Genomic DNA, 27,747 nt, shown 5'->3' on the forward strand with positions numbered 1-27,747 from the left:
CAGCTAACTATTTGTTTCCTACGTTTGGCTGCAAAAGTCTGTATTTAAAGATTGACTTAAATAAATCGGTGACATTGCTGAACTTAGATATCTAGTTGTAGTCATTATTTGCAATGTGTTATAATTATAATGAAGCAGTGAACATAAAATGACTCGTTATCGTGACACTGTATACGAAAATAAATATGTATTAAGAGGGTCCTTTGTGACTAAAATGCTGACATTAAACATAGCTGTTACAAGATCAAGGTCAAACAAGATTCTAATAAATCCTAACTAATCCAAGAATGAACATTATCCACTTAGAATGCTCTGAGTGATTTGTAAATGCTCAGATTCATAATTGAACACGAAATTGATAGATTCGCTAAAGTACTTTCTAGAATTAACATCGGCGCAAAGCACTCAAAGAATATTATTAACAATATTAATTAGAGGACTTTTAGCACAAACCGATATTAATTAAAGAAAGTAAGCGCACGAATTTCGACAAACTGTAACACGAAAATAAATAATCGTATTTTTGAAGTAGTCGCACTCGTAACGCTGCTAATGAAGCCCTACAAAGCAGTTTTAATTGCCCTTATAGTTAGCCCGTATACTGGCGCCCTCAAATGACCCAACAAATTGTCCAGCACACGCAATGCTTAACTTATAGGCATTTTCAATAATGACTACAAATTATGATTTTTATTCGTAACTCGATAGGAAAGTTGTACAAATATTATTTGCCCCAATTTGTTTATGTTTGAATACAAATGCGATTGTGAATAGATCTGGTTTTAATAGAGAGTAGAAGTTAGTTTTCCATGTAAACTTTCAATCCTCAAACTCTTTGAAACTTGTTTGAAACTAGGATCGTGTAACCTGCAGGTGTGTTTATCTGTCTTCTAGATAATTACGAGAGGGGTCTTTGTGATCACTCACACATTTGCAATAAGCTAAACATTAATTAGTGGCGCTGTCGACGGTGCCAATTTTAGCGACGATTCCGTTCTATAGCTCCAGTATGGCATGTGCTACATTCATAATTGTGGATAGAACGACCACTCTGGCGTACAATGTTTTAGTTCAGTGACCGTGCAATGTGCAATTTAACAGCGGTTGCGACATACACCATAATTTTTAACCTATTAGCACAATTGCAGTTTCGTGGCATCACGTATAAATATCTACACATCTGCCTAGATATGGTTGGCATACCTTGACATATCCGTTTGTCATCTTTATAGATAATGTTCCTACCTTTCACACCTAGCATTTTATAAGTCCGGAAAGTAATAGTGTAAGGGTTCCCTTTTACCAGGATATTACAACAGAGAGCCGGTTATGAGGACCGGCTGCTAGCACACACAATAAAAGGCGAATATCCTTGAATATTCATCACTCAGGAAGGACGTTGAATGCAATATGCTGTCTTGTCTCTTTGACATATGAAATTTTCAGTGTGTGGCTATGATAGATAGGTTGATGAAATTTTAAAATGTTTTAAACAGCGGCCGCCATTTTTGGGTCGCTATTGATAATGTACTTTAGGGAGAACAAATTGACTGAGGCACATAACATTCTCGTGAAACAAAACCATGTCACCTCTATATTAGTTAAATGAGATGTGTAGAGCAATTATACCATGTGGCACAACTATGCGTGATGGCCGGACATTCTATTAATAATTTCAGCGCTTTCAAAGTGTGGAAATGCCCGTAAGTGTATGGTGATGTTTCATATTATAATTTTAGACTGTATCTACAAAACGAATAAGCAGTTTATAATACTGATATTAATGTCAAATATGTACAGTACAAAATAAATAAATACAAATTCAAAAAAGGGATCCAGCGACTACGTTAACAAATAAAGTTTAGGAACTAGATTCTACTAAGCATCTTTGTATGTATGTAGATATATTAAAAACACTACAACGTTAACTTCAAGCCTTTGAATATTGCACTACTGTGAGATAATACTAACGATCTATTAAAATGTTTAATGACCACCTGACCGTATAAAGTTTACCTATTCATTTACCCGTACACTTAAAGTTTTGATTTATTACACTAGTTTATAGAAAATAAATCATTTAAATTTTGTTTATCAGCAAGTTGTACATGAATACTTATGTTAATTATATTCAAATTATTCCTTTAATTTCTTCCTCAGTCTCGGAAAATTACGCAGGTAGCGACCCAGCCAAGTTGACACGAAGACGCTGATTTAAATTATGCTAACGTAGCGACTTATTACGCAAATGTACAGAAATGGTTATACAGTCTTTCTGAAAACAGGAAAATATCTAACGAAATATTACTCTGATTACTAACGATTTAAATGTTCTCCTTTCAGGTAAACATCGCATTTGTGTCTCCAATTGGTAATGGGAACTATATCAGGTAGAGAAATCGCCATTTCCACTTCGACAGGTTTTTTATCAATCTGATTTGAAATGCATTGCATTTCCGACTTGAAATATGGATGTAACACGTTATATGTTTTTAATACAAACTACGTAAAAATATTCAAGTATTCAGTATTTCATACTTCCGTGTGAATTGCATAAAATTAAAAATACATGACAAAGTATAATGGCATGCAACGTTCAAGCTAGTTTCTGAAAATGTTCAACAGAATTTCAGGAATATTGAATAATGTGCTTTTAAAGCCCAGAATTTCTGTAATATTATGTTTTGTTGAGTTGGGTAATTTGTATAAAAGTTAGTTAATTTAACTCAATGTGAAGTATTAAACAATGGATGTCCGACTGTCCATTAAGTCATTATGTCCTCAAATTATGTTAATATCCTTCTTATCACTATCAAAAATCCTCCATTTTTATGTCATAACAATAGGGGAATTCCACACTTAAATTCAAATTTCCAACGATTGTTGATTATATTTAAGTGCAGTTAACGTGTGACAGGCTCACTGCTCTGCTACCAGAACTTGAGTTTAATCTTACGATACGTAACACAAAACACTGCAAAGCAAAAGCTGAATTCATTCTTGTATAAGTTGTTTCGTAAGTTTAATCCCCAAAACCCTAATGAATGAATGATCTTACATAATTGCCGAGGTTATCCCATCAAATCGCAAACTACGAATTTATTTACTCTTCAACCGTTAATCGTAACATTTACAATGCTAATCGTGGTCTTAAGAAATGTTTTAGAATTCAATGAACTTCGGCTGTGAGAGAAAGATTATGAGCTTGATTTTCTCCGTTCAAGTCGTTCTTTTTAATCTTAATTTTCATTAAAAGATTTAAGGTTTACAGTCATAACAATTTGACGAGCGCACGGCTCTTTTCTGCTTTGTGCTTCGACAGTTTCTCACAAAAACTGGTTAAGGCTTTGCGTTTTCATCGTCTACACGGAAAATGTTATTTTCTCGCATATTTTAAAATGTGTCTTCATTTTACGGAGGTTTTGAGTAATGACTAAGTTTGTTTTGCTTTCTACCGTTTTATATTATGTTTCTATGGTCTATTTAATGACTTTTCTTTGTGGGTTAAACGCTACTAGTTTTCCTTAATTTAAAAAGTATTGTTTGGATTTTTCTGAGGAGGACTTTGTGAAGCCACACGTATTAGATAGTTGAAGCAACCCATATTTATTGACTCGTGCAGTCAATAAATATGGGTTGCTTCAACTATCTAATACGTGTGGCTTGTTTATCTCAATTGACTTGTGAGTATCGTACTCTCAATTGGCTCAAGCATTGTCTCGATTTACTATCGAAGCTTTAAACTGAGGCTCGCTTTAAGTGGCTTGAATTTGTCTAGTGCTCGAGTAGCTACATCAACATGTCATCAATAATACCGAGCATAGAAACAATTTGTACGACCTAGCTAACAGTATTTCAATTAAAACCCACATTACAATATTAAATCCCAAAATCCCAATATATAAATCCAGGATTAAGCTTCGCTGAAACATATTTTGGGGTCGCAAAAACACGCGTGATTGTTTTCAAATAGAAAAAACATTGATCGAAATCCATTTTGCATATCAAATTCCCGTTGCGACGATGGCGTTAAAATTCTAGTTTTAGAATGAGCGCTAAAATAGAGTCATCCGGTAGACAATGAAATAATAATGAACGTAGATCAAGGTTGTCATTACTACAGGCACTCACACCTCGTTCAGCTTATTAAAGTTTCAGCGGTTCATTGTCTGGTTCGTGCAGTTGCGCTCGTATTGAGCGCTTTACAAGTAATACCCACTTTGCATGCGCATTCCTACTCTATGTTTGTAGACTGCTCACTGATTCGACAGCTTTGATAAAAGTGTACTTAGTATATTAAATCGATCCGCACTTTAGGCATGAACCTTCCATTCAAATTGGATAATATGTCGATAGCAGTACCATAATGTTTCAAAAGAGTATATGTAGGTTTGGTTGCTATGGTAGCTTACATTGGTTTGACTTCATTCTCCGATACTTAATTTACAGTGTAGTAGCAGTTGCGGGGTATTGTTATGAAAGAAGTTCGCCGTTGCAAAGTAGTGTAGACTGAGAGTTGAGTTGTAGCCGAGTTGTGCATGGTCACGAGGAAAACACGCCGGCGTAGTGTACGCATGCGCGGTGCGTGGCTGGCGGCGCCGAGGCTGGGGCGCCACCCCCACCACCTGCTCGCCTACCCCCGCCCCACACCTGCACACCGTGTTAAAACCTGCTATATTTCACGGTTTCCGACGACTGTCATTTATGCCTCTGTTCTCTCAACAATCAAGGAATGAAAATTGAATGTTCGATATTATTTCAGTCGTGACTACCACGAGTGAACGCAATTGAAAGCTAAATTGACAGTGTGGACGTTGTAAAATTCTGAATTGTTACGGTTTCCTGGTCGAATCGTATTACTTTTAGATTGACGAAACTGTCTTATGAAAAGCGGTTTTTATCTTGGCATGGGCTGTTATTATCAGCGATTGGCAAGACGCCAAGACTTCAGTTCAACCCCTAGGGTAGGGTCAACGGAGGTTGATCCGAAGTTTCAGACACTTGCCGTTAAGAACGTCTTCGATTACTTAAGATGGTAATTTCTGGTAAGGAAGGAAATACCATTAAGTTATGTTAAGCGTGTATTCTTGTGACAATAGCCTTGTTTATTCGGCGAAGGTAAATGTAGTGGCGGTCAAACAAGTCAAACACAGTATTGGCTCGTCTGCTCGGAGGCGCGCGTTTGGAGAGTAAATAAAAAGCGAATAGATTTGAGGTGGCACACATTCAAAACAAATACCACCAAGCTATATATCAATACTTTTGTATACTAGGTACATATGCTTCAGATATTTGGCATTGCTCCAGTGTTTGTGGGGAGCTCTACAAACGTCCTTACTTGGTTATTCCCTCCTGTTGTCAAGAGTTACTTAAATTATGTGATTCTGTTTTGTTTCCTTTACCGCCTTGTTATATGGAATGGTATAATAGTTCGTTTTGGTTAACATAATAGGCGTTAGGTGATTGTTATTTGTTTGTTGTGCACTAGGATGTCGTTTGGTACAATGATTGCCCTTGAGTGCATTGATTTTGGGTCAGTCGCAAACGTCATAGCAAATTCAATGTTTGTTTTGTAATACTTTGTGCATTTGCTTGCTTTCGTGTCAATAAATTGCATTAGAATTACCAATGTGAATGGGGATAGTTATAAATAAGAAAGTATGCGAAAATATCATACTAAAACGATATCTAAGTTGTCGGTAGGTACTGCGACTGCCTATGATATGTAACGTGTACCCAGACCATAAAAATATTGAACATCAAATTAGACATTTCTCAAAGGTCACAATTACATAAAGACGAAATTTTCCCGTGAAACATTATACGTAATAAAATAAGTCCCGAGGAATTTATCAAATAAAACATATGACAAAGTTGATATAAATTTCATTATTGTTAGGAGTTCGATATCTACTTCGTTTCCCTAATTCTGTGTACTTACCTACACCAAAAATATAGACACCTACTCAAAATATAAAAGGTCACCGTGTAGGTGGAGGGTAGTGAATTTAATATGTATAAATTATGGTATTACCTGCCTATTAAGATAATAATGTAAAAAAGGAACTGCGTATTAACTTAGTATAAACACTTAGAAATTTGTAATTCCAAAAGTGTTTTGCAAATGCGTACTTGATAAAAATTACACGCATCTCAGCGATATCATGACTGTCCCTGCTTTATTTGCACTCGAGTGTAAAAAAATACAATGCAAAGATTAAGAAAATACCATTTTAATAAGGCGCTTAGGGTCAATACACTGGTTATGTTTAGTTGTGTGTGAAACTATACCCGAGTGAAGCCGGCGAATGGGATTACAGCAAACTGCGGATTTATACCGAGGATTTGGGAGAATCCCATCGGACAAAAAGGATACCGCATGCCTACAGCAGTATTAGAGCCAATGTTTGATAATAATGCGCTGTTTGTATTCTGAAGCTGAAGCGGCCCTTACAACCCTACTCTACTCTTTTTGTTTTATTACACAAATTGCAAGAGAACGGTACCAAATTGTAGTAGTTTAAAATCCGTTGTGTGATTGTGTAATGTACTTTTACGTGAATCGCGACAGTTTTATAAATCTCTTTAAATATTACAACCTAACAAGTTGTTGTCATAGAAATCGTAAAAGTGGTAGCATAGATAGATTACTGAATACTACTGTAGTGACCTACTACGACGGTAGTAATATCAAGTAGTAGCGTATGTCATTGAAAAGTTGGTTTGATTGAGTATCCAAGTTTTATTCAAGAAGTGTGAAGTGGCGATTCTTTTTCAATTCTTGATCTTTATCTAATCAATCTTTGTAGTTTTACTTTATACCTACCTACCTACTACCTATGTATGTGTCTATTAATTTAAAGGTGATGGTTGCTAATGTGATATTCTTTTTATTTTTCATGCTAACCTAACAGTTGCGCTCAAATGTAAGTATTAATAAATATTATTATTTATTTAAGTTTACAATATAATATAGGTAATTTTCCAGTTAGATATAACTAAAATGTTCATAAATTGAATCTCTTCAATATTGAAGCATCTGTTTATCTATTGTTATCCTGTTTAAATATCTGGCAAACGATAAAAGCATAACTAGATACCGCAGTCCACACTGTTATAAAATCAAAGTGAATCTCGTTCCAAACCGCGTGAAAATGTTCCTGGCGACGTGATAAGCGGATTCTCTGCCTGTGCCGTGTAAACTACTGAATCGTCCCCTACACAACGAGATAAAAACTGCACTATCCTTGCATACACAGCCGCTGGCGTACCTGCTGCACCAGCCCGCACTAACCGTTTATCAAGCGCTTTTGCGCAAAACTCCACAATACCCTCTTAACAACACATTTTTTCCCTCAAAATGAAAAGGCCTGCGTTGATTCATGCATATAATATAATGTATGCCCATATTTTAACAGGATTAAGCAGGAAATGTCTGTATTCCACGTGCAAAATGCATGATGATTTTCACGAAGAGAGCGAGTCCTAAATTCCGCTGGAAACTAACACCCATTTCACATTCGCGTGCTTAATTAATTCCTGCGGTTTATTACCCTCAAGTACACTTCGGATAGCTTAATAATTTGATAGTTTTGCCAAGAGGTCTTCAAACAAACAGGATTTCACTAATTGACTTGTTAATGCGTATTCTGTGGAATCTCTTTAACGTAAGGGTTATGGTTTTTCAGATACTGACAACCAGCGAGTGATAATCCATGTGAAAGACGTGAATGATGAGCCTCCTTACTTCATCAACCGGCCTCTGCCGATGCAGACAGTGGTGCAGCTTAATGCTGCTCCCAACACCCCAGTCTTCACTCTCCAAGCCAGGGATCCTGATACAGACCACAATATCCATTACTTCATCGTCAGAGATAGAACCGGTGGACGGTTTGAGGTTGATGAGCGATCAGGCGTGGTACGCACCAGAGGAACCGATCCGTTCCAACTCGATATGGAATATGTTTTATACGTGAAGGCTGAGGACCAGGTCAGTAATGAGATATTTCATACAGGCAATCCATTAATTAAAACTTATTGGAGAAGCATCGGTCATTGTATTAAATCCAATTAATTTGCGCAATAATGTTGTGGGCCTCATTAAAATTTAAATGGACTGATGATCCTCTTGTTTTCTGGTGGTTAATAACTTCGAATTGCATCTAGCTGTAGAAATATTTTTACTTATTAATTGAAGTCTTTATACTGTAGTAATTTTCTTTGTTTTCCTCATGTCTGTGTATGAAATATCATGAAGGAAAATTAATAAGTATATTATAATAAAATGTTGCGATGTGCAGTCAGACTTTATTGCGGCAACTTCGCAGAAAGAAACCACGCTTGACCTAATTAAGTAATTTGATATTTTATGCACATGACAGAGCATTTTATGAGTCATGCTCTCGCCACTTTATGGGGCTTTTTCCATCTCTTTGAAGTTAGATTTCTGGACGGAATCAAATTATTTTATGGATGGCAATATTTTATTTCCATTAGACAAGAAAGTTAAAGTACCTACTTTTTAGAAGATATTTATTGATAACACATTTATTTTTCTAAAATTTAGGATCCTACTAAACCTAGGTTTAGTACGTGAGCTCAGTAAGATTAAAATATCTTGGTTATAACTAGGGTGGTTGGTCGAAATCTCGCACTTAGTTCATTCCTCTATATACTAAGGTCGTTTCTAACTGTTTATCTATTTAAGACTAAATTGCAACGAATACCGATTTCAGAACGGACGTGTGGACGAGAGGAGGTTCCAATCCACGCCCGAGGAGCGACTAAGTATTGTAGGTGGCAAGCGCGCCCCTCAGTTTTACCTGCCAAGCTATGAAGCCGAAATCGCTGAGAACCAGAAGAAAGACTCAGAGTAAGTAATTCTTCCTTGTTATTCATTATCATTACCAGTGCTTTGTATGAAGACTTGACGTCTTGGACCAATGGTGAAGCGTGCTTGATTCTGATATCTTTGTTTTACCTACGCGGTTTGTCATTCAATCTTATCACATCATCACACTTCTTTCGTAACTATCCCGAAATCTGTTTTTGTCATTAAAAAAAATATATATTTTTGCCTATGCTGTTCCACTGTTGGGCAAAGGTCTCCATAGTTTTCCATCTTTCCCTATCGGCAGCTGTTTGTGGCCAGTCCACGAGGAATGTCCAAGTCTACTCTTTACCGTTTCCTTGGTCTTCCTCTCATTCGCCTTATTTATGTACTAAAACTTATTCTATAAATATAAACCTGGATAAGAAAGGTTGATATATGAATATTAAGATGAGATTTATAGGCCACATTCGGTAGTCACACTTTACCGAGAACAAATCTTTTGTATTTGTTTATTATGTTTTTCCATTATATATGAGTTATGACTGTTGTGAGACGTAATAAATACTTGACCTTGGTTGTAGACGAATTTTGTCGAATTGTTTTGTCTTTTCCTATAGACGTAAGTTATTGATATTGATATTAACAACGTATTTATTTACAACTCTGTTTTTGCTGACAAACATTTTATTATTAGCAGTTATCTCTTTAATTTTTTATCATAAAATTTACTAGGTGTGTTTTTTTTTTTCATAAATAGGTAGATTTTTTACATAATTTCCAGCATTAATTTGCTAAACTATATAACAAAACGTTGTCGGCTGCCAAAATATGACGCATACTTGATATTCGAACAATTCATATTATAAAATCCGAATTCAGAAGGTAGGTATCTTCCACGGTGTACCTAATTTATGTTGTCGTGATGTGATGACTGGTTTTATATTGTTTTGAATTGAAAATTTCATAACATTGCAATGAAAGTAAATAAGTATTAATTCCAAAACAAAGTTGCAAAGCTAAGAACGTACAGATAATTGTAACCGCAGTAGTTCGACACGCAAATGTTCGACACTTTCATTTGTCTTACAAATCACAAACATGCGGAAGATTCGCCATTTCATTGGAAAACACATGTTGATCTTTGATTCTTCACAAATGAATCGTATGTTCATACAGTGACATATTCAATTGTTGGAAATTTCACTAACAGCCATATGTTCGCTCATAACCGAAACTAGGTCAGCTATTATGATGTTTATCTCGCCAATATGATTGAAATAAACAAACTACGGGTTTTATTACTTAATTATTCGGCCGTTTTATGTTAATTGTTATGCGGTTCTGTTGTCGCATTGAATTTGATATTAGGCCACATACTTAGTAGTGAGACTATCGGTAGCACGGCAAACAAGCAAAGAGACAAACAAAGTGCGTTTTCGTTCCTGATTTTTTGAAGATAATGTTTTTATGCATTTTAGCAAAACTGTGCTTCTCGCATATTAGTTATCGCCATCATATAATTTAAACTTACGACGAAACTTTGCAGCATGGCAAAGTACCTAGGTGCCAACAAGGGATACCTAGGTTTTTTCAGGGTGCACTAAGAAAGCCCTTAACGCTGACAATTTTTAATTATCACTATCAATAACCTCCCACTAAGTCCCCTATTTCCTCTATTCCAGCATAATATCAGTGAAGGCCAAGTCGTTTGCTGACCGGGAGATTCGCTACACCCTGAAAGCACAGGGCCAGGGTGCCGGCACCTTCAACATTGGCCCAACTTCGGGCATAGTAAAGCTGGCTAAAGAACTGGACTTTGAAGATCTGCGACAGCCCCATGTGTACTCCCTCGTGGTGACGGCAACCGAAGATTCTGGAGGATTCTCTACTTCTGTTGAGGTATGTTCCTTGCCTGGTTTAAAAAAAGAGAACTTGTTATAACTGTCTATGTAACAATTGTGGTTTCAAGTCCACTTGCTATGGGGATTTATACGCCATGCGCCACATTTTTTGTAGCGTGTGTCATTTCGCATTGACCACTTTGCCGGCTATGTAATTTATGTCGTACCTACGTGCAAACTCATCAAACACTTATTAATTACTGAAGTATGTGGAATAACCGTATTCTGTTTCCATCTTCCAGCTAACAATTCGTGTGACCGACGTCAACGACAATGCGCCTAAGTTCGAGCTGCCCGACTACCAAGCACATAACGTGGACGAAGATATACCACTAGGCACCAGTATCCTCAAGGTCAAAGCAATGGACGCTGACTCGGGAAAGAACGCTGAAATCGAATACTTAGTTTCAGGTAAAAGACAAAATTACTCTAATACGATTTGCCCGTAGCACTCATAGTCCATTAGCCCGTGCTATTAGCGCCACTCCTAACGCCATCTGGTGTACTTTTGTGTAAACTCACGTTAGATGCGCTGAGTCGCTAGATGGCGCTGTTTACAAACAAAAGGTCGTTGGCCTGTTTACATTTCGCACTTCGCACTATTATAGGTTCTTAAATATGATTTATAGATACTTTGCGGTATGTAAGGGATTTATTATGAACACATGTGCTGTGAGATTTTAAACTGAGTACATATCTTTATATACTTATTACGTTTTTATGCCGCTGCCGAATTTCAGGGCGGAACATTAGGTTTATACTGTTTATAATTTGTTTCCTGTTGTTGTATTATTAGGGTTAGGTAGTGATTAACATGTTTGTACACATTATGTAGACAATAATAATGTAGTAAAAATATATCGGTCTTTGAACTTGGCTATACTGTGGAATAACATATGCCACATTGTTTCTGATACGAATTTAATAATAAAATTAATTGCTTATTATTCCAGATGACCACTTCAGCGTGGATTCGAATGGCATTATAACAAACAACAAGCAACTGGACGCTGACAACAACAATGCGTACTATGAGTTTGTAGTCACAGCCAAAGACAAGGGAGAACCAGCGAAAACTGGAACAGCTACCGTCAGGGTTTATACCAAGAACAAGAACGATGAAGAGCCAAAATTCTCACAACAGGTGTACACTCCCAACGTCGATGAGAATGCTGGGCCCAACACTCTCGTGACGACTGTCGTCGCATCAGACAAGGATGGTGACAACGTAAGGTTTGGCTTCGTCGGCGGCGGCACGAGCTCAGGACAATTCGTAATCGAAGAAATCACTGGTGTGATCCGACTACACAACAAGGCTATATCGCTTGACAGAGACAAATACGAACTCAATGTGACGGCTATGGACGACGGAGCCTGCTGCGTCAATGGAGATGCTACGATACACACCTCCACAGCTGTCGTTGTCGTCTTTATTACAGACGTCAACGATAATAAACCTATATTCAAAGATTGTCCGACGTATTTCCCAAAAGTAGAAGAAGGCGCTCCCAATGGCAGTCCTGTTATAAAAGTTCACGCTACTGACGAAGATAAAGGTGTCAATGGTCAAGTGAAATATTCAATAGTACAGCAACCGAATCAGAAAGGCACAAAGTTCACCGTAGACGAAGAAACTGGTGAGGTATCAACAAACAAGGTATTCGACAGAGAAGGTGATGACGGCAAGTTTGTATCTGTGACGGTAAAAGCAACTGATCAAGGTGAACCTTCCCTAGAAGGTGTCTGCTCATTTACCGTTGAGATCACCGACGTTAACGACAATCCTCCACTATTCGACCGACAAGTAAGCACTATAGTGTACATAACAGTAGTTTAAGCACAAGATTGCATGAAACCACAACTAGATTCTTGTTTGCATGAATTTCAGCGATCCATCGCGGTTGTTGACTGTCATTATAATGTGTCTTGCAGAAATATGTGGAGAACGTAAAACAAGACGCCAGTATAGGCACGAATATATTGCGAGTATCCGCATCTGATGAGGATGCCGATAATAACGGCGCCATCGTTTATACTTTGAGCGCTCCCTATAACCCCGCCGATATTGAGTATTTTGAGATCCAGCCCGAATCGGGCTGGATCGTGTTAAAGAAGCCTCTCGACGTAAGTATGCTTTAACTTATCTATAATTTCACACTGATCACGTGGTGAGAGCATTTGATAAGATTGACGAATGAAAGGGATCAACTTTACTACAAAGTTTGGTGGATGAGTGCTACCTACAGGCCTTAGGATTCAATTGGCACATACTTTAAGTTAATTTAACTGTAAATAGTTCTAAATTAACCGCTGCTGTAAATTGCTGTGGAGGGGGTAAATCCTGGCTGTGAGGAGTAGTTGTCCATTGAACGGCAGCGCGGCGCCTGCGGGCCCGCGGCCGTCGGGGGCTTGTTCTTCTTGCAGCACAATTAGTTTGAGTTGCCGCCAGCGTCGGCTCCGCACTAAATCTTCGTTAAGATTTATTTCCGCAGCACCGTCTTGCATTAACTATCTTACAGATGAATACAACCTGTGTATAATACTTACCTTGTACCAGAAATGATACTGCTGTAAATATTTCACCGTTGAAACCTATGTTTAGTTCTAAAACATGTACAGTTTCTGTAACAGCACTTCTGTATATTTCGCACAAACTAGTTTCAAAGTTTATTTTATTGTAATTAATCGATTAATTGATTTGAGAAGCTTACGCTTTTAACATACCTATCAATATTATATGTATTATGTACATGTTTTGTTACTAATCTCTGATTTTATTTTGCGCAGCGGTAGTTCCTGCGGCGGCCGGTTCGAGCCCGGCCGCGTCCGCGCAGTGCTGTAGACGACTACTCATGCAATATAACATCATGTGCAATAGTAATATCATGATAATTGTGATTTTTTCCAGGGCAGCAGTGCTATTAATATAATTTGTATAATATTAGTTTGTAATTGAGATGGTCAGATTGCCCGCAAGGCAGTTTGGCCATCTGGCCAGTTGTGACATATTCCTTCTGTGAAAGGGGCAACGTTCGCGATTCCAAATTTGTACAGTTTAACGTAACGTCCATCGTTTGTAATATATTCATTTCAATGAGTGTCGTTTCGTTGTAGTAACTAAGAGGTCACCAAACCATTCATATGACAACCTGACCTTTCCGCCATGTCTTGTATGCAGAGCTGCATGCATTTGCCTGCTTTTCGTTACGTTTTTTTTTAATTTTTAAGATTAGTTTAGTTTGATTACTGTAAAAAGTACCTAATACCTATAATGTACAGTTTGTCTTTCTCCTTATTGTACAGACGAAACTTGTAAGATATGATAAACATTTTTATTTCCCATTTATTTCTTGCACCATCTAATATTGGCTACAACAGTGAGGAATGATCTCTACTGTAAGTACGACAGTGCCTGTGCTGTGAGTGGGAGCAGACGACGTGACCGAACATTATGTTACAATTCCATATTCTACATAGAACCTAATTCCTCTATATTTTTTTTTGGCTTACTGAATGTGAGACGATGAGTGTAAGCTTTTACTTTATTAGCACATTATACTGTGGAATAAAACATTTGCAAACAGCCAATAATGTGGAAGTGAACCGTATAATTACTTCAGTTTATTTTTGTTCATTATTTTGATTATTTATTAGCGATGAGTACTTATGTGTTTATATTTGAGTTGTGTTATGTTTTGTTTCTCCCCGCTGACCTCTGACCCGTGTATCTGTAGCGGGACAGGTACCGACTGCGCGTGCGCGCCTCCGACAGGGGCGACCCGCCCTCCTCCGCAGACGTGGACGTTGAATTAGACGTGGTAGACAGGAACAATAAGCCCCCCATCTGGGACATGACCACGTATGGCCCCGTTCACATCAAAGAGAATGTCACAGTGGGTACCGTAGTGACCAGTGTGAAAGCCAGGTTGGTATAAGGCGCAGCGGGCCTCCGGGCCCGCCGCACCTCCACTACTTAACACTACTAACGACGTGGTTTTGTCTGTTTCCATCGACTCTTTCCCCGATAGCGAGAAACGTACAAGTTGGAGGCTATGGCTCAAGACAAGGGTTTCCCGCCCTTGTCCAGAACCGTGGAGGTCCAGATAGACGTAGTGGATCGCGCAAACAATCCCCCCGTGTGGGACCACACGGTGTACGGCCCGATCTACATTCGAGAGAATTTGCCCGTGGGCGCCAAAGTGGTGTCCGTGAAAGCAAGGTGCGTGGGTAACTGTTCGGCACGGGCACCGCACGCAGCCCCGTCACCTGCACGCCGCGTGCACGCCGCGCTGCCCCCGCACGACCGGTGCCGCGCCCTCGGCTCGCCGCGCTTCATTTGTTATTGCTGACATTGGGGTCCGCCAAAATAGTCGGGCTCACGTGCAGGTCATAACAAGCAAGTCGTAGGGTGATCCAGAGGGTGCGACATTTTCTAATCGTAGAAGGTGTCTTTTGTTGGCGCTGTCGATTTTGAGTCCAAACATCGAAATTAAAATGTTTATTGTATTTTGATGTTTTGATTCATACGAAACAGTGGCAGCAATTGTCTCTTTCGTACGGTAAACTGTTTGAATTGTCGCATGAGTTTAAAACTTCATGTTCTTTATGTGGTTTAGTTGGAACAAGTTGGGTTATTCTCATGCGTTAATGTGAGACAGTTGGAATAATGCAGTGTGGTGGTGCGTCGCGCGCGACTTCAGTATCGTTTGCCTCTCACTTGGTGATCAGAATACGATGTGACTGTCATTGTCCGTGAACATCAAATGCATCGTTATGGCACACACGGACTGTCGTGATTCACCAGCGTGCATTTAGAAGGGCTCACTGCTTACGTGGAACGGGGAACACTTTGTTGCATTGTTCAAGAACATCTATTAGAACATCACTATTGTTTCACACTTTGTTTTTACCAACTTAAAATTGTAACAAAAACTTATTAACCGTACTTTTTTGTCACAGTTCTATGTAGTTATCGCGAATTGATGCTAGTGATAATAATAGATGTTTTGAACAATATTGTGAGAGGTATCGAATGGGTATCTAATAATTAAAGTCTGTGTATCGTATTGCATGTAGGCTGAGGCATCAGTGCATTATGAGTAATATCGAAGTTTTTATATCGAGATAACTATGTACGGGTCGACTTAGCATGTTCAAAGATACTTTAAAATTGTTTTAGTTTGTAGATCGATGTAGGTCGTTGTTAATCGTTTATTTTTAATTTGTCTAAACTTCATTACAATTGATTGAAATAGTGCTTGACGATTTCTTTTATTTTGGTGTTGTTGAATTAGGGTTTTCTTTAGAGATTAAATAGAGTTATTACTTTTTCCGCAACGAAAAAGGTACCTATTCCTTAGGATCCTAAATAGTTTAAAATTCCATATTAGTCAAGTCTGAGTCTAATGGAAGATTATTTTCATAAAAAAATAAATACATTTGCTCTACTTAAGCCTTACCTTATAACTTAGTTAGTTTCTTATGTTAATGGATAATTTATTTGGCAAATTATTTAGATAGATAAATTTTTACACTGTTTGTGTTTTCTATCCGGGAATTTTCCGCTTTCATAATACCTATACCAGTAGGTATTGTCGTTCCCAATAAATAGATTTGTTTTAATTTTGACATGGATAAGGGACATTTCGTTAGGATTACAAAAACGAAATGTAGCGAGGCAGTAAGTATCTTAGGGAAAACTGATTTATACTCAAATATATAAATGTATGTGCATCACTTATGTGCCACGGGCTATTAACTATATAATGTAACTGTTATGCAATTAGTTCAATATCATAGTGCATCAATCACTGAGTGCTGGTCGATGGCAAGTTTGGTTCACATCTCTAGTCTATCTGTTCGTCCTAAACAACACATTTCAAACTCACATAATACACGGAGACGAAACCATTACTAACTCACCTTACTAATTTAACAACTTCGCCTCAAGTCGAGGCAGCCTCGAGCGCCTTGCCTTGGGCGATGATGCACCTCAAATCGAGGCATGAATGAGAGCCATTCTAAATTTTATTATATTTTACCTTTGAAACTGTCGCCTGACATGCGATTGTTTTAAAAGGAGCAGAAGCTTTTTGGGTAAATCAGTTACAGTTAGGTAATGGTAATTATAATTATAATCAGCTTAACGCGTTTCACCAAATAAATAAAGTAGGTAGTAAGTTTCAAGTTAATTTGGTTCTAAACACTACATTTTGTTCCATGTTCATTGAAATAGTTTCCATTTTATGTAGTCAATGTTGAGCTGCAACTAATTTATGTACCTACCTATAGTTGCTTATATGAACTACATATTATGTGTATCGTTTGATGCAAATACTGCATTTAACGTCTAATCACGCTTTGATCAATTAGCGTGTCAATTAATACCTTTGTAGTTTCGTTAACAATGACGTGCTCGAATGGAATTGTTATTGGATACGAATATACGTAGCTATTGTTAAACATATTTTTGTTAACATGTGTCAGATCCATACTTTTCAGACATGTGTCGATTTCTTCCTAAATACGTGGAAATAACGATATTTTTTTTTTACAAAATATACATATTCCCCATTTATTCCTGTGCAGTTCAATAGCTGAATGGTTTCCAACTTTTGCTATTTTCACTAAAATAACGGATAAAGCAAGCCATCTAGGATTCCTGGGATGCTTTTATTTGCATCATTCCTATGAAGTTTTGTTTTCTAATTACTTGGAAACTACCTACGAATATTTTTTTTGCTGTTGTACGAAATTATATAATTGAATCAAAATCTCTTTACGCACAACAATTCTTAGTTTTTAATTTATACATTAATTTCAAATTCAATGGTCGTTTAATTACTTCCTGAAGGTCTAATTTACTCAAGAAAGTTATAAATTACCAAACTGTAACTGAGTTACCAATTTCAGCTATTATTTTGTTTTGTCTCATTAATATTTTTTGATGTTAAACAACAATTTCATAGAAATCTAGTAATTACTTTTATTTTCTCAATGTCCCCATAAAGCATTCATTGTTTAGTTTTGTTTGTTTCGAATCAATAAGTAATGACATTTGCAATTTGGTGTCGTCATGTGCATAAAGTAGATGTTTTTGTTCCGTACCTTTGATATTAAAGTTGATATGTAAGAGTGTTGTTACAGCGTGTATTGTATTTTCAGCTCGGGTATTGAGAACAACCCGACCGTGTTTTACCGACTGATGCCCGGCTCCACGGCCCAGACTAACAAATTCCACACATTCTATTTACAACAAAGGGCCGACAACGGATTTACATGGGCCGATATAAAAGTTAATCATCCACTCGACTATGAGAGTATTAAGGAATATAATCTTACCATCCGAGTCGAGGTGAGCTTATAATGTTTCTATGTTACCGCATTAAATATCTCTGTTGTTTTAATAATGAAGCACTGAACCTTTACGACGTAATGAAATTGGTTTATAGCTTTTAGTCTTATTTAATTTAATTTTACGTTTGGGTGAAATTGCGAACTAAATGTTTTAGTGAAAATTTCGCATTTATTATTCAAATATTTGTTAGGTTAACACATTTTCGGTTCGTTTGTTTCTATATTGCTCAGTTGTACCGGTACAACATAATTTTGTGGTCGGATGTAATATCGAGTTTGGAGAACGTTAAATGTAATTTATTCTGTTAACGGACATAATTGTTGAACGGTTCGGTGAAATTGGCTGAAAGTTTTTAATTTCAGTGTTGCCTTTGTTTCTCGGTTGATTGCCAAAGTGAGTAGTTCTAGCTATCGTTCGAACTCGAGCTATTGTATTGATTTTGGAAACAAAATTTTAGTTCATTACAATAATAAAATTACATTTTAGTTCTTCCTGACACATATAAGTCAGTTTAGACTCCGAAACTCCGTAGCTTCCATATTGAATCAAAGAACTCACTCAAATCTTTGTATTTAGAACAACGGCGCCCAACAACTGGCTTCAGAAGCGACGGTCTACATCATGCTTGAAGACGTGAATGACGAAATTCCACTGTTCACCGAACGGGAGCAGGAGACGGTGCTGGAAGGAGAGCCCATCGGGACCAAGGTCACGCAGGTCAACGCCATCGATAAGGACGGCACCTTCCCCAACAATCAGGTAAGAATTTATCAGTATTTAAGTATTAAAAAAAAAAAACTGTCGTAAAAAACACAGAAACAAATCCCAACAAAAGAGATCCATTCCAGAAAACAGATCCTTCTGTGTGTCTTTTTATGCCTTATATTTAACGTTTTTAACTTAATGGCACGGTACCTAGTCCACATGGCTATATCCATATAGGATGGGCTGCAAAACGCAGAGATATCAAGCAATAAATAGGATTGCACATGATTGTATGAAATGTAAAAAAATCGATCCTACTGGATTATTTTCTCCCTTCTTACTTCCCGCAACCGTCAGTGGATAGCCAGCCAGGAAAGTCAAAAAATTTGATCACGTCTCATATCAGTTGCGAGTTACTTACCTAATTATGGCAAACCTATCTAAATATATAAAACTCAAAGGTGACTGACTGACTGACTGACTGACATAGTGATCTATCAACGCACAGCTGAAACCACTGCACGGATCGGGCTGAAATTTGGCATGCAGGTAGATGTTATGACGTAGGCATCCGCTAAGAAAGGATTTTGATCAATTCTACCCCCAAGGGGATAAAATAGGGGATGAAAGTTTGTATGAAACTTTGTCAATTTTAAACCGATCGGACTGAGACTTTGCATGCATAAAGCTACTATGGCGTAGGCAACCCTTAAAAAAAGGATTTTGATAAATTCCATCCCTAAGGGGATAAAATAGGGGATAAAAGTTTGTATACATCTTCTTAGATTTTATGAAGAAGTCCTGATGACGAATCAGAATTTTATGATGACGTTCGCTTAAATACGATTTTGATTAATTCAACCCCCATTCAACCCCCACGGGTGATAAAATAAGGGATGATGAAGGATGTAAAATGTATTAGTTTGAACCTATCAGTACGTAATGCAACGAACAAAATAATGTTTAGTTCTAAATGTTGAGAAGTTCTGCCTACCGCTATTAGATGGCGCTGTGCATTTTCGTCTCATTTCTGAATCGCGGTGTTAAGATTCTCCGCCAGTTAATTACCTTCGAACTGAACTGTAGGTAATCTGTTTGTTTGGTTGCTGCGGATTGCCTTCCTCACTGACATAATAAACATAATATTTCTAGCGGATTATATTTGACGGTTCTTTTCTTGGCATTTTGTTTTGGTTAGTCGTTTTGGTCATAGACTGCGTTGTATTTGGCATTTGATTTGTTTTCGTTTGGTTTAAGTTTAGGTTTTGTTGGTTAGACTTTTTTTAAAATGGCTAAAGAAAATCTAAACGTTAATAGAGAAGTTGAAGAATGTACTGTCGTCCCTATTGTTGGTGACGGTGCATGTTTGTTTCGTGCTCTCTCTTATTTAATGTACGGAACACAAGACAGAGCAATGGAGGTGCGTACAGAAATTGTCAAATATGTGGTTAATGACTGGAGCAAGTTTTCAATTATGACCCACGACAGGAATGGTGATAACTATGTAACACCTGACGAATATTTTGCTGATATGATGAAAAATGCTACTTATGGCGGATTGTGTGAACTAATAGCAGCAGGATTAATATTCCCATTTAAGTTTGAAGTTTATAGAAACGGTCTATTAGTAAAGAATATTGTGTACAAAGAAGTTTTGTAGGCCCTAATTTTTTACACACGCTAAACAAAAGTAAAGCCGCAAAAACCATACCTAATTAATAATAATACTTCTTAACGCGAGCGAAGCCGCGGGCAAAAGCTAGTAATAAGATAAGTTTCATGCACGCAGTATATTTGTACATAACAGCTATTTTTACCTTTACTACCTGCCTCTCTAATGTTGTGGAGTAAAATAGGTACAAATGTACTGTAGAAACACGAAAATTGAGGTTTTATTTATAAACCTAGGTAGCTAAAAGTGACTGTCGATCATATCACATTCACTTTATTTCACGGACGTAGGGCATAAGTCATGTCAGGACAAAAATAAAAGCTTTTGTGATCGATGTATTTATCGGTCTACTTCGTAAAATATTCGGTTAGTATTGAATGAAAGGAACAGACTCGTCAATGTGAACATGACATTGTTACCCTAAAGAGCTTTGAAATCAGAAGCTAATATATAAGTAGGTACATAGACCTGAAATACACGTGTTAAGGTAGGTACATACTCTTCATGACCTAATGACACGTGTGTACCTAACCAAAGCTTCAGAAATCTTTGATTTGAGAGAGAGCGCCTCCACACTAGCGGATATTCCGCTCTCTTTTTTTGTGCAAAGCTCTCTGTTCGTACGGTTGTTGCCAAGCGAATACGATGGCAAACAATTGACAACATCCTGTACAAAGGATGACGTCGTGTGTGCTAAAGCGCGTAGCACAACCGAGAAAGTAAAGCTCAAAACCTGCTAGTGTGAAAACTTCCTAACATACTCTCAACATTGCCCTCAGAGAGGAAATTGCATAAGAAAATAAATAGTATACCTATACTTACTGCACGTATGTGGGTACCATATTATATGCTTACCTTTCAGCTGATCCGATTACACGTAAAGGCATTCCTGCAATAGCTTACCTAGCTAACTTTAAACCTATATGGCCGAATCGAAGAAAATTCCCTTCGAAGTAGCCGTATCAGATACGGAATTGACACCGAATAACCTCAGACCATATTTTCTCACTTTCCAGTGCAGGTTTCCATACGTTTCTTAAAACGGGTTAGAAGTTACTAGAATAGTACTAGATTCTGACTACGAAATTTGGACTAGTTCGTGCAGTGCGTTTTTCACTTCCGTAAAAGTCCGCTGTCAAAGACAGGCTGAGTGGCGTACTTTCTGAGAAGAGACAAAGTATTTTTATAAATAGGATTTGCAAATTCAATTAGCGAACCTCAAAGGGAGCATGTTACATAATTATATACCTAAATTAAATACGAATTAGCTGTTTCGCGCCGATTCCAAGAACCTACCTTCCGTAGCCGGATAAAAATAGACATTCGGTACTACAATCTCTCAAACTCACAAGCATTACCTCTTTATATTATCAGAACAGAAGTATCCTTAGATAGGTACTCATAAAAGATCTTTTTCTATATTACAATATCATATAATTAAGTCAGATAGCTATACATACTATTGCATTGACATTGCTATTGTTCAACATGAAAGGAAAGAAATTGTTTATTACGCCATAAACCAGTTTTATTTCATTTAGTTGGTATTCATGGTTTTTGGTATATACGAACCGACATTTTTGTGTCAGACACGAGTTCATTGTTCGTAACTTTATTGTATCAGCCATGTTCGGAATGTATGTTTTAGGTCACAATATGTTGACTATATATAAAAATGATAGTTTTGACTCCGCTTCGAACACGATCCGATCCGATTTGAAATGGACAAAGGCACGCAAAGTTTGTCAATTTTTTAGATTTTCAGCAACCGGCATATACTGCTTTTTGTTAATCTATATATTAAATGTCATGCTCGGAGATGAGTAGTAGCGTCTCGGAAGCCAAAAATATCCCTAGCATAGCATGCCCTGCTCGTTGAGTATGGACAAATCTCCCGATGAAAACCACAAGTTAGATAAATAAATTAGTGGAAGTAACGGCGATTAACTTTGTCTGACGTTAACAGCTTCGTCGCCTTAGAATAGTCGAATGATAAATTCCTGAAAGTCCACATAGTACTTGGGCCATTTTGCCCACTGTCCTTTGATAGTTGAACGAACCAAAAGGCGTTCTGATGTGTAAAATATTGAAATTCAGCCACATCTAGTTTGAGGCTACTGGAGAGATCGGTCCAGGCATTAATATCTCTGTTTGTAGCCGAGTGCGCTGGAAGTCTCGCTGTAGAATCCCCCTATCATCACACCCTTTCCACGTAAAGGATTAGTCAGTGTTCCCACGGTTCGATTTTTGCCATTTTTTTGCTGGAAACCGTCTTTTGTTTTTGATTAGAAAGGTTTTGACTACGATTCGGTTTGAAAAGTTCTTCCAATATTACCTTCATAATACACAAGTCTATTTATCGAAAAAGTGTATAGTTGATATACTTTTAATCCGGGTGTCCAAAGTAGGTCATACGAGACGCGGGTGAAACCACTGACGGAAGTTAGTTATAATAGAAGTACATAGAATACGTAATGTAAAAATATATAACCAGCTGTCAACTGACTCCTCTAAGCATAGCATTGATTACGGAAAATACTATAGTATGCATTAGGGAGACCGGAGTGTAATCAATTTGCTTGTTTAATCGGCTTAGGAAGAGCTCCTTTAGCGTTACAAACGTTGGCAGTAAGCAGAAGCCAGCTACCGATATATTATGTATCAGAGTAGCTTCCCATAAGCTTCCTGCACTTAATTACAAACGAAAGTCACTTTTATCATCTCTAATGTAGGTCCATATTCGTTAAACCCACAATTTTTTATTCTCTCCAGTTTTAGATTCTGAGGTAGAAAACAGATTTGAGTTTCAAAAATGTAGTATTCAAAATTACCACAAGATATTCCGTTCTTGTAATACTTAGAAACAAAATAATAAATGTATTAAAACTTTTATGAGAAGGCTTCTATTCTACAGGAAAGTCAAATATTCAACGCGTTTAATGGAACTTCAGCTTCAGAATATACTGAAGGTTTATTTATGTAGGTACTTATTATACATAGTTACTGATGCGTGACTTGTTATGTATCATAAAATCCGTGTTGACCTTTCGTCCTAACAGCGACGATAAGACAGGGTTTGGGTGCTTGTAAGTTTAATGTCAAATGTACTACGTAAACTAAAGTAGGTTTGATATCAGCATCCAAGCCTCATGATACTTACTGTCGTGCGTTTTATTTTATGACCTTTTGTGTTTTCGTCCTTTACACAAATCCTTTAAATCGAGGATCATTATACAATTATGCGGCAGTAAAGTGGCTATTGTTGACCGCTCGCTGCTATAAATAAACAGTGCCCGCCTCACAGTGACGAACGGCCGTCAATATTCGCTTATAATAATGTCGGTTATTCTTTATTTATCTCCATGAAACGTGCTCCACTGGCTTGCGTTCGCTGCGTAAAGCATTTCAGTATATTTGAACCTACAATTTTAATTAATCCACGATAACATGCAGAGACACGGCACGGCCGCTCAGCATGTTATATATTTTCGTACAAATATGCAACTGTAACAATTTACTGTGCCTATAATTTTCGTGAGCGCCAGGGAATAAAAATGCAATTTTCAACCATTGTGATTGCGCTTTGGATTGGTGCGCAATCGTGAATAATTAAATACATTGCCTTCGTTTAGTATATGTGTGTACTTTGCAAGTTTTCGCTACTGCGCTGTCATGTGGAAATGTGAATTGTGTTTCACAGGAAAAATAGGCACAAAATAACGTTTTTTTAATGGGATTTAAGTTGATTTTATTTTCAACGCAGTGAGTTCATCAAAAAAACAAAATGTTCGTAGAAATCCTTTTTAGGTTGTGCCGAATAAAAATATTTGTGTAGATACTAAAGAGTACACAAACTGTGCTCGATACAGAAGCTACGTTGTAATAATTTTCTGTGAAAATTTGGCAATGGAATCCTCTGCTCATTATTAAATGCCATTTAAAATGGCTCCGTAAATATTCAGCAATTTGATAAAATTTTCAATTAATTTCAAGGGAAGTGGTTATAATGGCAAGAAAATGAAAAGTGTTTTGTTATTGACATAATTTTCCCTCTATTGTAAATACTTAAATAGTAATTGCTTTTCTTAATGGGTGTTTACGGTTAGCCTATTTGTACCGCCATAAATCAGGGGGTTTTACGAGGTCCTACTATGTATTTTCTTTCTAAATATCTTAAAGTGGCCGTCGGAAAGAGTTAGCGTACTCTTAAAGCTGCTTTCTTTCTAACTTCATAACTTTTTATTTTTTGCTCATTTATTTGATTTAAGATTCTTCAAAGTTCCCCGTATGTTTCATTGTTATTATACTGATATTATAAGTATTAGCCGAGTACATATTTGTGTCATTTCATTGACACAATTTCTAACAAGCGACCGCGTACACTATTTTCGCGTTTAACCAAGCCACTTAAATCTACAGTTAGGTACGCTCAGGAACCTTATTCAATCAATGCTCTTTTAAGCTATTTCCAAGGCGATCTTTTTATAAAGAAAAATGTTTTTAAAGAGTGTTTTCGCGTTGGAAAATAACATGGTATTTAATCTCAATAAAGTTCTAAGAAAAATAAAGCCTGCAGTAAAGTGGTCGATTGTAACTAAGTATTCTGTTATTTGATTCTGTAATTGGGTTGGAGCTATTATTACTAAGTTTGAGGAACAGTTAACGTAGACGTTTCATCTGTCAGTAACCGTAGAACACCTGTCGGGATCGGAGGGTAGCTCGATTTACTTAACCCACAACGCTTGCACGCAGAATGATTCCTTACTCGCTACCGAGAAATAAAGAGGACCTTTTAACAGCTTTTGAATATTAAATGTTGTTTTTGAGACATTTAAAAGTTTCTGCAGCCAATGACGGTGTATAAAATACTTTCTCCGCTATTTAAGTCTATAAATAACGCAGTTACCTATCGATTGAAAATCCGAACTAAGACTCGAATGTGCGATGCTATTCCAGAACAATTTTGGACGCAAATGTGGGTACCTGATAGTTATTTAACACGTGTAACACACATTTAGTTCGTAATATGACATTCAAAGTGTAATAGCCTGCTTCGTTACAGTTTCGAGCTCGCATGTATTACACTCGTCATTAGGGTAGCTAAGTCTGCGTTTAACATCTACTCCACTGCACAATATAGCTGGTATATACATAATGGCTTGTTCGACAGTTAGTTCCCTACACCGAGCTGAAATCTATCTATAATTTAAACTAAGTAATGCCGTTACTGCACCAGCTTCCAGTTAGTAAGACATCTTTATCGTTACAAATACACTCAATATTGCTCCGCTATCACTTTTGATAACAAAGCAAAATTCAAACAGATTTCTAAAACAGAGCGCAAAACAACCCCAACGTTTTTATTTTTATTCTCTAAAATAAACAAACAAAAAAAAACTTCTATCTGCCGGAGTTTTCCGAACAGTTTTTATGTTTCAAATCATATTGAAATCAACAGTCGTTTCAGGCGTTTATTTTTTTCGTTTGACATCATTTTCACCTGTTTTTTCCATGAATAAAATGCTAGGGAATCTAATTGGACACGTGTCAGACGTAACGTTGGCAGGCTCCAACGAATCTATATGTTGACGACTGACACTTTTTATACCAAATACCATGGTATTTCAAAGGACTCGGAAATCTGTCTCAGATTTTTCCCACAATAATATTCAGCTTTACGCTTGATGTAGGTGTATGTACGTGACAGCGAATTGTGTAAAACCCCCTTAAGGCCAGTTATATTAGATTTGCGGATATTGAAACGCCACATTACACAGTTTAACTGTAATTCCGTGAATGGTTTTCGTCATAACCCCCGTGTGTAATATAACTATATGGGTTGGTGACATGACAGCGTAACGTTTTATTACGTACACATGTGGAAAGGATTTTCGAATTTGCCTGTACGGACGTGTTTTTATGAAGGGTTCGCTAGGTCTGTTTGTGAAAGTAAACAAAGGACCCGGAAATCTTAAGATATGCGGCACATGTATCGGATTTTATGAATAAATCACTCGTTCTTTTTAGGTGTACTACTACATTGTTGATTCGCCGCGGAACGAGGGGAAGGACTTCTTCGAAATCAGTATGCAGACGGGAGAGATCTTCACGAAAGTAGTGTTCGACAGAGAGAAGCAGGGGGCGTACGCGTTGGAGGTGGAGGCCCGGGACGGAGCACCCTCGGCGCGGCCCAACTCCGACAACCAGCCCAACTCAGGTATGTTGTCATTATATTAAATAACGACTCATTATATTAACTTAGAGAGCGTAGCTAATATCGTACCTCTATATTAAATTGAAGTTAATAAGAGCGGAATAGCGTACAATTAGGTTACCTAAGGGAAGAAACTCAAATAAGCTATGTAAGTCATTTCAGAGAAAGAGCGATATGTGGAAAGAATAACTTATGAGTAACAATAATATGTATACAGACGTCTAACTTGAACTTCTTGGTATTTATTGTAATATTTCCTCAGATGAATAACAATATATTACAAGCATTTTGTTAATTGAAAAATCATACTAAAATTGTAACCATTGCTGTAATAATTAAGCCGATTAAATGCTTGCGACGCCGAAATAGGCTTCTTCCGTTTTAATAAATGGAATGGGGCCATTTATGTCGAAAGATCCCTGTTAAAACCATGATTTACAAGTGGCACAATGTTTTCAATCGCAGCCTGGGGCTGAGAGATGATCACTTGGGGGACTGCGACGATAGATATATCTACTCGAAGAGTTGCATTTAAATGAATTCGAAAATGGACGTTGCAAAAAATACAGCCACTGGCTACAGCACATCGACATGTTGGTTTACATACGTTTTATTTTACGAATAAAATGTGAGTAGGTTCGTACATTCGGAACAACAACTGTTAACAAAGACACGCACGGACATCGCCTTAACGTTGCTATTAAGAATGTAGCCAAAAGTTAAAACGCGTCCCAAGAAACCCTCCGGTTTTTCTTCCAGATTTACCCAAAACGATTTTTATTTATTCTAACAAACCGAGGGGAAAAAGTTTAAGGATTATAATGAGACGGAGGAAGCTATCTCGATTTATTTTAAGCGCAAAGACGGAGAATATTTTTTTATGGTACCGATAAAAGGAAAATAATTTGTTGATCTTAAGAACCGGTCAGCGAGCTTAAACGTGATTATTTAGATGAGGAAAACAGTTTTACTCTTAAATAATAATATGTTTATTTATGTAGGTAAACTACTGGGCACTCTTCCGAATAAATAACTCAATATAAATGGAAATTGAAGGAAAATAAC

At 37.3% G+C, this 27,747-nt stretch overlaps 1 protein-coding gene across 6 annotated transcripts in view; it reads left to right on the forward strand.

The window, feature by feature from the left end:
* LOC124645630 (neural-cadherin) overlaps nt 1–27,747 on the forward strand; it is a 259,856-nt gene that overhangs the window by 39,403 nt on the left and 192,706 nt on the right. For 4 of the 6 annotated variants that reach the window (XR_006986257.1, XM_047185444.1, XM_047185443.1 and 1 more), the window contains exons 3-13: nt 6,915–6,926; nt 7,689–7,990; nt 8,736–8,872; nt 10,516–10,732; nt 10,977–11,145; nt 11,688–12,538; nt 12,667–12,858; nt 14,469–14,659; nt 17,899–18,088; nt 18,668–18,850; nt 26,496–26,685. Coding sequence is in view for 5 of the 6 variants with exons in the window: in XM_047185444.1 (XP_047041400.1) it covers nt 6,915–6,926; nt 7,689–7,990; nt 8,736–8,872; nt 10,516–10,732; nt 10,977–11,145; nt 11,688–12,538; nt 12,667–12,858; nt 14,469–14,659; nt 17,899–18,088; nt 18,668–18,850; nt 26,496–26,685 (2,634 nt within the window). In the remaining variant the exon portion in view is untranslated. Of the gene's footprint in view, nt 1–6,914; nt 6,927–7,688; nt 7,991–8,735; nt 8,873–10,515; nt 10,733–10,976; nt 11,146–11,687; nt 12,539–12,666; nt 12,859–14,468; nt 14,660–14,771; nt 14,954–17,898; nt 18,089–18,667; nt 18,851–26,495; nt 26,686–27,747 lie in introns of those variants that run through there. The other 2 variants (XM_047185446.1, XM_047185447.1) reach the window with 2 other exon arrangements.

The sequence above is a fragment of the Helicoverpa zea genome, chromosome 3 (assembly GCF_022581195.2).
Source record: "Helicoverpa zea isolate HzStark_Cry1AcR chromosome 3, ilHelZeax1.1, whole genome shotgun sequence".
Taxonomy (NCBI): domain Eukaryota; kingdom Metazoa; phylum Arthropoda; class Insecta; order Lepidoptera; family Noctuidae; genus Helicoverpa; species Helicoverpa zea.